Source organism: Pinus tabuliformis, chromosome 7 (genome assembly GCF_031772625.1).
Source record: "Pinus tabuliformis cultivar Carrire ecotype Pingquan chromosome 7, CPIR1, whole genome shotgun sequence".
Taxonomy (NCBI): Eukaryota; Viridiplantae; Streptophyta; class Pinopsida; order Pinales; family Pinaceae; genus Pinus; species Pinus tabuliformis.
The window spans coordinates 1313780244-1313788386 of NC_142293.1; the positions used below are offsets into that span (position 1 = coordinate 1313780244).

The 8143-nt window shown below is 38.8% G+C and overlaps 1 protein-coding gene across 6 annotated transcripts in view; it reads right to left on the reverse strand.

Annotated features, from left to right (window-relative positions):
* Positions 1-7096, reverse strand: part of LOC149252375 (Acyl-CoA N-acyltransferases (NAT) superfamily protein) — a 107792-nt gene extending 100696 nt beyond the window's left edge. The window contains exons 1-2 of one of the 6 annotated variants that reach the window (XM_089459669.1): positions 6553-7090; positions 6268-6421 (exon numbers count right to left, since the gene is read on the reverse strand). In XM_089459669.1, the coding sequence (XP_089315795.1) occupies positions 6268-6354 (87 nt within the window). In that variant the 5' untranslated portion in view covers positions 6355-6421; positions 6553-7090. Of the gene's footprint in view, positions 1-5505; positions 5751-6267 lie in introns of those variants that run through there. The other 5 variants (XM_089459673.1, XM_089459672.1, XM_089459668.1 and 2 more) reach the window with 5 other exon arrangements.
* Positions 7097-8143: the final 1047 nt, after the last annotated feature.

An 8143-nucleotide genomic window follows, 5' to 3' on the forward strand; every position in this document is an offset into this window, starting at 1 on the left:
GTCCCAAGGTGAAGTTTGTATACTTCGGGGACAATCTTAGATTAGTTGAGAATGCTTCCCTTAGTCAAAGGGAGTGTTGATGTTGTAGCGTCAAGGGGCAGAGATTCTCCCAAGGTCGGGATACTAACAGGTTAAGGTATTGACCAGGGCCCATGTAATGTGGCTAGGGAGAATTGCCCAGAGAGCATAAAGGCCCAAAGTGCTCCCCAAGTGGATTGAGTGAGTGCCTTTAGCATCGGGCAAGTGATTTGCCATTCAATAGCATGTGACGACATGTGGGAATGGTAAATGGGCCCAGGGTTTCACCATGTGTTAGGGGGTGCCTGATTCCAAGTGACAACTTGGTGGATTGGTGAAACAAGGACTAGTCTTGACCCCAAAAGGCCAAAAGGTATTTGGCCAACGGGACCCCAGAAGGCCTTTGGCCAGTGGGTGACTAAATCCATTTGCAAAGGGGATGTGTCTAGTGGGTGACTAGATTCCCTTACATGATGTTGATGTGGGATGCTTTCTACATGGTTCTAGTAAAGAACATGAGGTGGATGGATTCATCAACATAGCTAGCTCATTTAACATTTTATTGGGATAGAGAAATTTTTCAACAAGATATCATCTGAAGAAGTCAAATGAATACCTCGCTAGCTAAAAGGGAGTGTTGAATTTCAGTAGTTGCGGTCAATGTTCATTCATTGTGTTTGCCCACAAAATTGTAAAAGAATAAAATATACTTTTGATTTCAAGTCGGCTCAAAAATTAAAGAGGGAAAATAAAATTTTGAATTTCAAAAGTTTGCCTCCAAATAGGTCAAGTAGACCTTGCTAGAGACACCCTAATTCGGCCCATTCATTCACTATATATTGCCATTTGTTCTCCTCCATTTAGTATCAATTCAAATCAACACAACAATTTTTATCTTATGTTCACATGTGGGAGAAAGAGAGAGATATCTGAGGCAAAAGAGGTTGAGTTCCTCAATACGAAATTTTTTGTGGCAAACCTAACTGTTGACCATCTTTGAATTTCCATTTCTAGGTAGGAGATCGAATCTTTGGGCAGCAAGACAAGTTTCTGAGCAAAAGGCCGAATCTCTAAGCAGAAAACCAGACTTCTGGGCAACAAGTTGAGTTTTTGGCAAAAGGACAAATCTCTGGGCAGCAGCAAGAGGCTGAAATTTGGCCTATTTTTGGCAGGTTGACAAGAGCAGAATTATGGTCATTTTGACTTTGACTGGAATATCAAATTGTATCTCTTGTTGAAATGAATAATTTCTCTAAGAAAAGGTTGTTGGGTTTTTCCCTAGAAGAGGGTTTTCCTAGGGTAAAAATGTGTTCTGTCTTTGTCCATCATTGTTCTATTGTGATTTCTACTATCCTATTGCATTTATGGTTGGAATCTATGAAGTATAATTGCTTAATGTTAACTTGGAATGTGCTAAAGTGAAATAAATATCTTTAGAAGTAATTATCAATTTCAGAAAGCGTGCTAGTCTTTATAGCACTTGAAAAATCAACACAAATGATGATTATAGAAAGGAGCTTTCAAAATTGTGGGATTAGAATCCCCAATTTGATACCATTAAATTCTCGATAGCTAACTTCTTTTTGAGCTCTTCCTCCAACAAACCTTTTCATGTCGACGATAAGACATGCTCAGTTAGGTCAATTATAAGAGGTTATATGGCTTTTGTCGTCAGTGGGCAACATGACGCTACTACTTTTGGCCATAGTTCTTCTTACAATCAATCTAGGGACATACCAAATAATTTTCCATTGGAGAATGTGAAGGGCGTGAACTAGAGGAGGAGCAAAATTACTAAATTTTAATTTTTCTAATTTTGGACTCATGGGGATTCCTAAATTAGTTCAACATTTGTAATCTAAATATTTGTGATTTTAAAATATTAATATCATACATGCAATGAGGAGTGGCAGGTGCAGGGGGGGTTACCATCAATCTCGAAGGAAAACCAGAGTCTAGCTATGATTAGGGGATAGAAGAAGGAACCAACAACATAACAAAAGCATTAGCAACCTTTCAAGGGTTAAAGTTGCTAAAGACTCAAGGGATGAGGGTGATTGCGGTAAGAGATCCAACCTTCTTATCAAACATTAGAAGTTTAATGACGCAAAAGGATATCACCCTCAAATAAGTGATCCTTCACACCTAAATTTGGGCAAATTGGTTTGAAGACATCCAATCCTTTCATGTTCTCAAATAATCAATGCTAAGGTAGATTAAAAAAGCGAATGTAGCCACAGCCACCCAAGTTGGGCAATTACAAATTTAGGAAAGGCGGTTGCAAAATCTCCCACATTCCTTCAAATGGCTTTGCAGCCTTCTAAATGGGGATTGGAGAGCTTCATAGGACAAATGAGAACTTTGAATAGGAGAACTACGAAGAGCCATTTCATTCCTTGGGTCGACTCTACTCTTACACATATACTGCCATATGTGGAAGATTGGTTGTAGGTTATACTGGAGTACCTAGAAATGGAGCGAAAGAAAGGCCAAGGGTCATGCATCTCTTCACAAGCTCTATTAGCTAACCTCTCACCACGACTCTTGCATTGAATTGTTGGCCACTCGTCATAGGTTCTTTCTAAAATTGCAAGCAAAATAGTCTCTTATATTGGCCGCTAACATCGATATCTCATGAAGGCAATTTTCACTGGGGGTTATTTCTTAGATTCAGTCTCAACCCAGCTTGATTTTAATTTTGTCTCAACCTCTATGTGGTGTGGATATCCCTTTGTGGAATAAAATAACTTCTCAAATCAATAGTGGTGATCCCCTTCTATCCGTCTTAGTTTACTCATGATGTGATATGGCAAGAGATACGAGCAACCACGGCCACCTCGATAGGTGCTTGTACTGTGAAACCTCTGAAATGAGAAGAAGATTTAAAAGGTGTAAGAGGCATGTAAGAGACATCCACGATGAACTCAATATGGTAGTAAGAGAGTGGGATGATTGGAAAGATGTTAAATATAAGACCATAATAGAAATTCGAGAAAGGGATAGAAATTAATTCATGACCACTCATGCTAAAGGAGCAGACGATCAGAGTAGATTGAAGAATGCAGATTGGCAGACAAGATAGAATCCCTCCAAACAAGGTTGACTGAGCCTTCAAATGCAGGGAAGAACTGAGGGGTTCCTCCTACCAATGCATCCAGAGGATCATTTGAATGATACCTGGCAGCACATGCATAAAACACAGTCCAACAATGTTTCCGTATATCATATGCAGCAGCATCACAAATTGGAGTCAGGCTCTAGCAGCCTGCAGTGGACCTGATCAAATGCAGAAGTAGTATATGTATTCCCAATTTAGAAGATTCTATAGTAGCCAGCAGACTAATTTTAGGGTAAGGAAACGATGGCTAAAACATACTGCCAGCCTCAATCTTGTATTTCTGAAAAACTCTATGGCCAGTAGGCTGTCCCTCACTTTTGCTGTTGTCTTACTCTGCTGGACAGCATGGCCGCAGCATTGATATAATACTACTCACACACACATATACACAATGATGAATCTTCTCTACAAACCTCTCGTATATTTTTTTATTCACATTCATCACAGCTTCCTTCATCAATTCTGTTTTTCAGCTTTTGTATAAACTATGAATTTTATTTAAAATGTAAAAATTCAGATTTTATTTACAGTAAAATTATGACTTGTGAATTTTGAAATTTCTGACTTTTTTAAAAATGATAAAATGACATTTAGAATTCTAATTCCTGGAATGAAATTTTGAATTCTATACAGTAAAGTGATTAATCTGAATTTCCAAATATTTTCTAATACTAAATTGCGACAGGTCATGACTCATATCCTATATGACATCATAATTTGGCAACTGGCATCTAAGTATTTACAATCTCGAATTTCATATTTGTTTTCCCCGAAATTTATAGTTTTTTTTGCATATGAATACATATTTATATAAAAAAGTAAGGTGTCACACTCTCAATTCCTAAATTTGAAATGGTGGATGCACCCACGTCAGAACTTTTGTCAATTCCAAACTGCAGCCACAGTCCTGGTAATTTTGGTTATAAGGGATCAACCACTTAAGTATAGTGGCCACCAGTATAGTCTCAATCTAAGTTTCAAAAGAAAATGTCAAATACCATCTTCTAAATTTATTTTTAGCTTACATGAGAGCAGATAAGATGCATCATAGTATATCCATAAAGGATGTAAAAATCTAAAAGTTAATTGAGCGGATAAACAAAATTCAAGTAAAACAAGCAAAAATAACACGAAAAGTGATCACCAAAATATAATGTTAACCTACTCTACAAAATTGTGGATTGCCATCGATAATGAAGTAGCAGTTATTGTTTTAATCCAAAGGTTTAGAATTATATTTAACCTTGAATGTTCAAAAGTTGGACATAACCTGAGACTCCCTCTATGCTATATATCTTATGAAGAACAATTGGGCTAATAACAGATAATATCCAAGAGGTTATGGAAGACAGCAAGGTTTCAATCTGATATCCAATATACTTGAACAGCATCACATCTGAATTTAAAGAACAAGGTGGCAAATTAAGCTGTGAACCTCAAAATTTCCTGGAAAACTAAGGCATGTCCAAATAAAATTTTATGAGCATGAAACAAGGAGGAAGAGTTGGTTTGCTATAAATCTATTATTAGTAAATCAGTTAAGAACTAAAGTAGTGGGATGGATTAACTGATGCATGAGAAGCTTATTGTCGTTATGAGACACTACAAAACTACTTTATTAAAAACAAATATGACGATTGCCTAAAGTTACCATATCTACAATTAGTGGAGATACGAGGAGGAACAACAACAACGTCAACGAGAAGCATCATCCCAGCTCTCCCTTGAGACAAGACCTCCTACCTTGACTAATCATAAGACCAACTTGTATTCACACTTGGGAAGCTCCCAACAGCAACCCATATTATGACGATGTTGGAGACAATAGTAGTAAAGGTAATGTAAATATTGAGACTAGCTAATGAAAATTTCATTATGGTTATAAAACACTACATAACTTCCCATTAAATTTCATTATGAACACATATCAGATGTCTCAAGGAAGCCTACCATGCAACAGTAAAGGAAGTAGGTGGAAATCGAGATGTACCTTCTAGCTTTATCAGAAGAATTTAACTACACTGGTCAAATGAGTACAATGTCTCCCAACATGTAATATATAACCATGGAGGAGCAATGGGCAGATCATGAAAATATGAAGAAGAAGAGAATGCTCTTATTCTAGTGTGGGAAACGAAAAGCAGCAGGGAACTTACTAGCAGAGGCAGGAGACAATAACTGAAATATGCATGTAGCTACCATTGATCTCTTGAAGACAACCAGGAGGATACACAACGAGTTTCAAAATTTGGAGCCATTTGAGAGGGAGCCTATGGAGACTATCAAAGTTGAAGAAAATGTACAAGAATCCATGAACCTTGTGGGAATATGCAGCAGCAGCAAAATAGATTGAATGGTAAGTTTCTTACCACCGTACATGGCATAAAAGTTATCCGTGCAGAGTAGAGGCAAGTAAAAGAGGAATTCATTGAACTTGTCCAAGGCATCCCTCATCCCTTATAACTTGGTCCCTCATGACGCGTGCACTTTTCATCCATCAAGTACGGCACATTTCCTTTGGTGTCTACCTTGGTGTTGATTTTTGACTTAGCCCAAATAGTATGTTTTAAGCTCTGTCATTTTGATTTGGGGCATGTAAGCCACGTCTTGCTAGAAATAGTGGAGAAAAAGGGCAAGGGTTCTGCAAATAAAGGGGATGTTCAAAACAGTGGAGAACAGGTTCCATAGAATAAGGAGCATGAAAATCCCAAAGAACTCGGTAACTAGATTAATATAGAAAAAGGAAAAAGAGAAAAAGAGTTAAGCACGGTAGAACAAAAAGAGTAAACAGATGAGCAACCCACACATACACACCTTTTGCTAATGATCAATTAAAAAAACAGATAACAGGCGTAGGTTCCCTATGATAAACAAGGATTAGCATGGCCATGTCTGAGAACCCATAATTTCTTCCACGCAGAACACGATATGCCAAACGCCCAACAACCCAAACTACAAAATTAGCTACCCATAACACCAGTACAGTACGATTGGAGACCAAAATCACAAATTTGACAGAAAAAAGCAGGAGGACAGTATCTTTGGATTCTAGACCAAATTGTAGAATATATCGCCCTCCAAAAATACAAGCCAACCTTGGAACAAAATGGGGGTAGGTCCATGGTACATACCTCCCTGCGTCTCAACTTCTTCTCCTTGCTGCTCAATTTTCTGGAGTCCACAGAAGTATTATTGTCTGCAACATTGTGAAGACCCATTTCTCCTCCTAAACGCTCTCAGCTCACTGGTCGGAGCTTACCCAATGTCTTCCATGGAGACCTAAAGCTAGATAACAAGTGATCATAACATGAACCAATATTCCCAGGTCAATTTCCATACAGCTTGCCACCTCAAATAAATATGCCCAGAATAAATTGTCACCACGAAAAGGCAGAAACAAGGAAAAATTAATATACCCAGAATGGATTGTCACAGCATAAAGCAGAATCAAGGGCTCTGAATAGAATCTATGGCCGTGTAACCAGACAGAGGAGGTCAGGTAACCCAACGTTGTCAAAAAAACTGAAATGGTAAGCAGCTTATATCCACATCAAAAGACGAGCCTCTTCACTAGTGTATATATATATTTAATGGCTGTATACTATATTTATATTAATGGATTTACCAATTCATCGATTCATGTGACCTTATAGCCCAGAAATGACAAGGGCAAGACCCTGGGTACACGGGATTATTGTACGATATCGGCCTATAAAAGCCAGTACCCATTTTATCAGACCTCCGAAACTGGATGCCCATCTGTTCCCTTTTCCAATTCTCTGCCACTCCCAACTTCCTCCACGACCAATGAAACCGCACGGTTCAGCGCATGGTTCAGCACGCGGGCTTTCCTCGGCTTTGTCGTCAGCCAAACCGGGCGGGAAAACCGTACGGTCTCATTGATTTCGCACATTTGGATGGGACTTCCCTTATTGTGGCCTGTTTCACACTTTCTGCCGAATCATCATGAAGGGGTTTGGGTTTCTCCTCTCCCTGCCCTACGTTAAAAAGTCTTACATTTTGGAACTCTTGTCATGGATGTGGATGGTTGATTTTTCCTTTTAACGTAGCCCGGGGTTAGAAAACTTTTCAAAATGTCATGTCATAGGTATTTTCCAATAGTTAATATATTTTTATTGAGTAACATTAAAATAGTATCATATTTATAATAAATTTTCTTTATTACTATTAAAAAAAATTATGATGAGAGATATTATAATGTAATGTTTAATATTTTGATTAAGTGAAATTATATAGAAAATTTAAATTAAATAAAAAGATTTATATAATATAATCTAAAAAAATTAATTGGATTAAAATAAAATAAAATAAATTTGATCGGTGTTTTAATTGTTGGACAAGTGGTAGAGGAAGCGACGATGGACCTTGTCTAGCCTCCACGCGCGTCCCACCCCCATGTTCAATAGACGTGATAGCAAGGGCCAGCGTGCGAGGTTGTCACCCATGATGATGGCTATTAAATCTTGTCCATGGCGCTAGTTACACATTGCTTGGTCGTAGTGGGAGATAGTAGTGATATGCAATGCGGTAAGGGTTGTGGAACTCTTGAACGCCTTGTCGAGGTCTAGGCCTTGGGGCAAAGGCGGAGAAGCTAGCAACTAATACGTAGTGTGGGGTGTGTTGGTAGCGCTAGATGATCCTTAGGACCCTGGAACGTCCAGGGAGAATGAAAGAGCCAAGGCTGACAAACCTTGGCCAAGCACTAGCAAATTATCCTCTTTTGGTTTGTGAGTAGTAGGGAACTTGTTTGGGAGACTGGTGGTTTGGGATTGATTGGCGCCTGCGGCAAGACTTTGGTTTCTCAGGACCCTCGCGAGGAATTACAGTTGGGAAGGGCTCGGAAAGCTGGAGGAAATATGCAAAGACAAGTGTAGAAGAGGTGGCGGGATGCCGCATTCAGCTTTTGAAGCCCTATGCTGAGGAATCCTCATCCTGCTTTGCCTGGGTATGGAGAGTTGATTATGGTGACGACCAGTGCAGGATAGC